The following is a 3,757-nucleotide window of genomic DNA, read 5'->3' as shown; positions in this document are numbered from 1 at the left end:
ACCTGTCACCCAGGCGGGGCTCTGAGTCGGTCCAACGGGGCTGCTGAGGGCCAGCAGCTTCCCTCCGAGGCGCAGCAGAGCGCAGGGTTCCTGCTGCTAGATACACCCCCAGCTGCCTGAGTCAGAGCTGAGGGAATGGGCCCCCCGACACTGGGGTGGTGTGGACGCTGCGGCCAGCAGGTCTGTGAGACGGAGAGCCGGGAGTTAGGGCCTGGGAGCTGGGCAGTGCACACTGTGTCCTCTCAGCCGCGTCTGTGCCTTTCCTGCCGATACTGCTGCTGGCAGTAACAGTAAGTCTCACAGTGAGAGTCACTGGTGCCCGCTCGCACAAATGGATGAGCAATGGGATGACAGTGATGGCCGCTCCTGGCCCCAGTGGCCCGGCCCCAGAAGCCTCCTCCATGGGGGCTTGGACAGGTCCTTTCAGGGACATGGGGGCCCCCCCAGTGCCCACGCCAGGGGGTCTGGGGAGCCTGCACTCCCATGCCCGGCTCTTCCCCCCCGGTCGGGCTCACACTTTGCTGATGTAGGTGGCCACCTCCCTGCGGGGAGCCCGGGGGCCGCCCCCAGCCCAGCCGTTGCCCATCAGGGGCTCGTCCTGGCCCAGGCGCAGCGGCGGTTTGCACTGGTGCCAGCTGGTGAGCAGCCGGTTGACGGCGCCCTGGTCTGTGATGCCCCTCAGCTTCTCCCGCTCCTCCTCGGCCCCTTCGGGGCCGGCCGCGGGGGCTGCCGCCACTGCCGGGCTGGGGGGCGCCAGCGCCCCGTGGGAGTGGCCCAGCTCCAGGTCGTGGGTCATGGCCTCGAAGAACTGCTGGATGCAGACCTTGGCGAAGGCCTTGGCGTGCTCCGTGCACGTCTCGTCGAAGAGCCTGCGCTCGATGTCGATGTAGTGGGACCAGTACTTGCTCTTGAGGAAGGCCGCCTGCGTGAAGCAGGGCCGCACGGAGCGCACGGCGAAGGCCAGCAGCGTGGTCAGCAGCACGAAGGACCAGCCCAGGGCCTGCGGGAGGGCACAGTCAGCGGGCCTGGCTCAGGGCCACCCCCGCCCCTGGTCTGTGCAGACATGTCACCCTGGGCTAAGGGCACTGGGTGGGCCCAAAACTTCTCTTCTGTCCAACGGGCCCGAACAGACCCACATTTTCTTCTGGGAATCTGATTTGTATGTAAAAATTTCGGGAGTTCACACGGAAGTTTGTAAATCTGCAACTGCATCTCATGGTGATTCATTACAAATAATTTAAATATAAAATTAAATAAAATTAGATTTAATAAAAAAAGAAAGAAAATTTCTAGAGTTCAGATGAAGCCCACTATGTCAAGTAGAATTTGTTTTTTATGTCTTTGGATCACACCCGGTGGTGCTCAGGGCTTGCTCCTGATTCTGCACTCAGGGATCACTCCTGGCAAGCTCTGGGGACCACGTGGGGAGTTGGGGATTGAGCCTGGCTCAGATGTGAGCAAGACAAGTTCCCGGCCTGCTGTGCAGTCCTCCCCACCCCCTCAGATGAATTTGGAAGCCAACTCACAGCAATGCGTGAGGGGTCAGGCAGCCTTCCGGGCACTCTTCAGCGGGGCTGTCTGGGTCAAAGGCCAGGAGGTCAGTGAGGCTGCCCAGGGGACCACGTGGGAGAGGAAGTGCTGGCTTCTTCGGAAAGCAGAGTTTTCTCCGGAAAGCAGAGTTTGGCGTGCACCCTCAGACTGTGGGATTCACGCGGGCTGTCTGGGTGCTGGTGCAGCACCACAGGAGAGAGAGGGGTGCCTGGCCCTGCCTCTCATCGTGCAAACACCCAGCTCCTGCAGCCAGGTCCGCCCCCCCCCCGCCCCCTGCACTGACACCCCCAGCTTCCTGTCCTCCCATTCCTGGGGGGCTGCAAGGAATGGGGGCCCAGACCCACAGGATGCCGAGCCCGGATTTCCTCTCAAACCGCCGCCCACCGCCCCTGCACTGATGGTGCCACCTCATCTAGTCCTTCCCTGGAGGGGCCCCCAGGCCCTCAGTCCCACCCCCCAAGCAGCCCAGCGAGGCACCAGCTGGGGGCATTTGCCAGGGAAATGTATCCAAACAGCCCAGCCACCCATGTGCCTCCCCACCAGGCCCGGGAGAGGAAAGAATGCAAATCCCTGGCTGGAGAGTTGGTATGTGCAGTGGGCTGAGCTGCGCCCAGGACAGACAGACAGCACGCCTTGGACAGAAGCCGCCTGGCACGTGTCCCGGGGGACACAAGCCCAGGGGAGTCACCTGGCTCTCAGAAGCTGGACTCTGGGCTGGCAAGTGGTGCAGAAAAGTTACCTTGGGCCAGAGAGATAGCACAGCAGCTAGGGCGCCTGCTTTGCACATGGCCAGCCCAGGTTCTATCCCCGGCACCACGGAACAGGGCCAGGAGTGACCCCTGAGTGCAGAGTCAGGAGTAACTTCTGAGAATTGTCAGGGGTGGCCCCAAAACAAACAATCGAACAAACAAAACAAAAAAAAAAAAAGGAAAAAGGAAGAAAGAAGACGAAAACAATGAGCTGGAGCAATAGCACAGCGGGTAGGGTGTTTGCCTTGCACGCTGCGGACCTGGGTTTGATTCCCAGCATCCCATATGGTCCCCTGAGCACCACCAGGAGTGATTCCTGAGTGCAGAGCCAGGAGTAGCCCCTGTGCATCGATCGCCAGGTGTGACCCCAAGAAAAAGTAAAAAAAAAAAAAAAAAAAATTGAAAACAAAATTACCTTGCATGCGTGAGATCCCTAACAACACACACACACACACACACACACACACACACACACACACACACACACACAGCCTTAGCTGGGAAAATGAGCCTCTGTGCCCCTCAGAGCTTCATCTGTGGAAAACGATGCCCGAGGAGGCCCTGCACACGTACATAGGACAGATGTCCATGTTCTGTGGGGGTCCTATGCAATGCTCAGGACCCCGGGAGCCTTTCTCATTAGCACTTGGCCCACCTGGCCTGACCGTTGGATGCTCTGGGCCCAGGGATGCTGCTCAGCCCGGGGGTTCCCAGCCTCCCCCAGAAGTGCTTGGGGAGACCAGGCGGAGTTGAAATTCCAACTCAGGTCCCCTGCATGTGGAAGCTCACGGCCTTGACCCCGGGGCTCCCTCCCTGCACTGGGCACGGCGGGGCATCCGAGCCCTCCAGAGCCCAGGGGGACCCAGGCCCCGGCGCCTCCTCACCTGGGAGATGCAACGCAAATAGCGCACGGCCACCTCACGCGCCAGCAGCCAGTCCCCGTCGTAGATCTCGGGGCAGGGCACCCGCGCCAGCAGGCGGGCGAGCTCAGGGCCGGGCAGGCCGGGGGCCAGGCTGCCGTTGCCCAGCGCGGTCACGGGCACGGCGGTGCAGAAGGCGCAGAGGAAGCACTTGCCGTCGAGCAGGGTGACGGCCACCCAGACGACGGGCGCGATGAGGGCGCTCTGGGCCATGGAGCAGAACATGTAGCGCAGCACGGCGGGGTCCTTGGCGCGGCGGCCCGGCGGCCGCTTCCACTCCTCGGCCAGCATGGACACGTTGTTGTTGAGCACCAGGCCCAGCAGGAAGAGCACCAGCGGCGGGGCCAGCAGGATGCCCGCGCTGTAGGCCGCGTTGTAGCCGGGCAGGCAGGGGCAGTTGAAGTCGAAGGCCGAGTACATCTGGGCGATGGCCAGGGCCAGGATGCCGCAGATGCCGTTCATGAAGGACTCCTGGTTGGACTGCAGGAACTGGAAGATCATCCGGAACTTGTCCATCGTGCTGCCCCGCCAGCAGCC

General features: G+C 61.9%; 1 protein-coding gene across 1 annotated transcript; it reads right to left on the bottom strand.

Annotated features, from left to right (window-relative positions):
* Positions 1–511: 511 nt before the first annotated feature.
* LOC129399419 (calcium homeostasis modulator protein 1-like) lies at positions 512–3,736 on the bottom strand. Its single transcript, XM_055119459.1, has 2 exons — positions 3,185–3,736; positions 512–1,000 (listed from the first exon to the last, which is right to left on the bottom strand). Exons 1-2 carry the CDS (start codon positions 3,734–3,736, stop codon positions 512–514), a joined length of 1,041 nt encoding a protein of 346 aa, XP_054975434.1.
* Between the last annotated feature and the right edge of the window lie 21 nt (positions 3,737–3,757).

Source organism: Sorex araneus, chromosome 11, assembly GCF_027595985.1.
Source record: "Sorex araneus isolate mSorAra2 chromosome 11, mSorAra2.pri, whole genome shotgun sequence".
Classification (NCBI taxonomy): Eukaryota; Metazoa; Chordata; class Mammalia; order Eulipotyphla; family Soricidae; genus Sorex; species Sorex araneus.
Note: the sequence above shows the minus strand (reverse complement) of the source record. Positions and strands in the feature narration are given on the sequence as shown.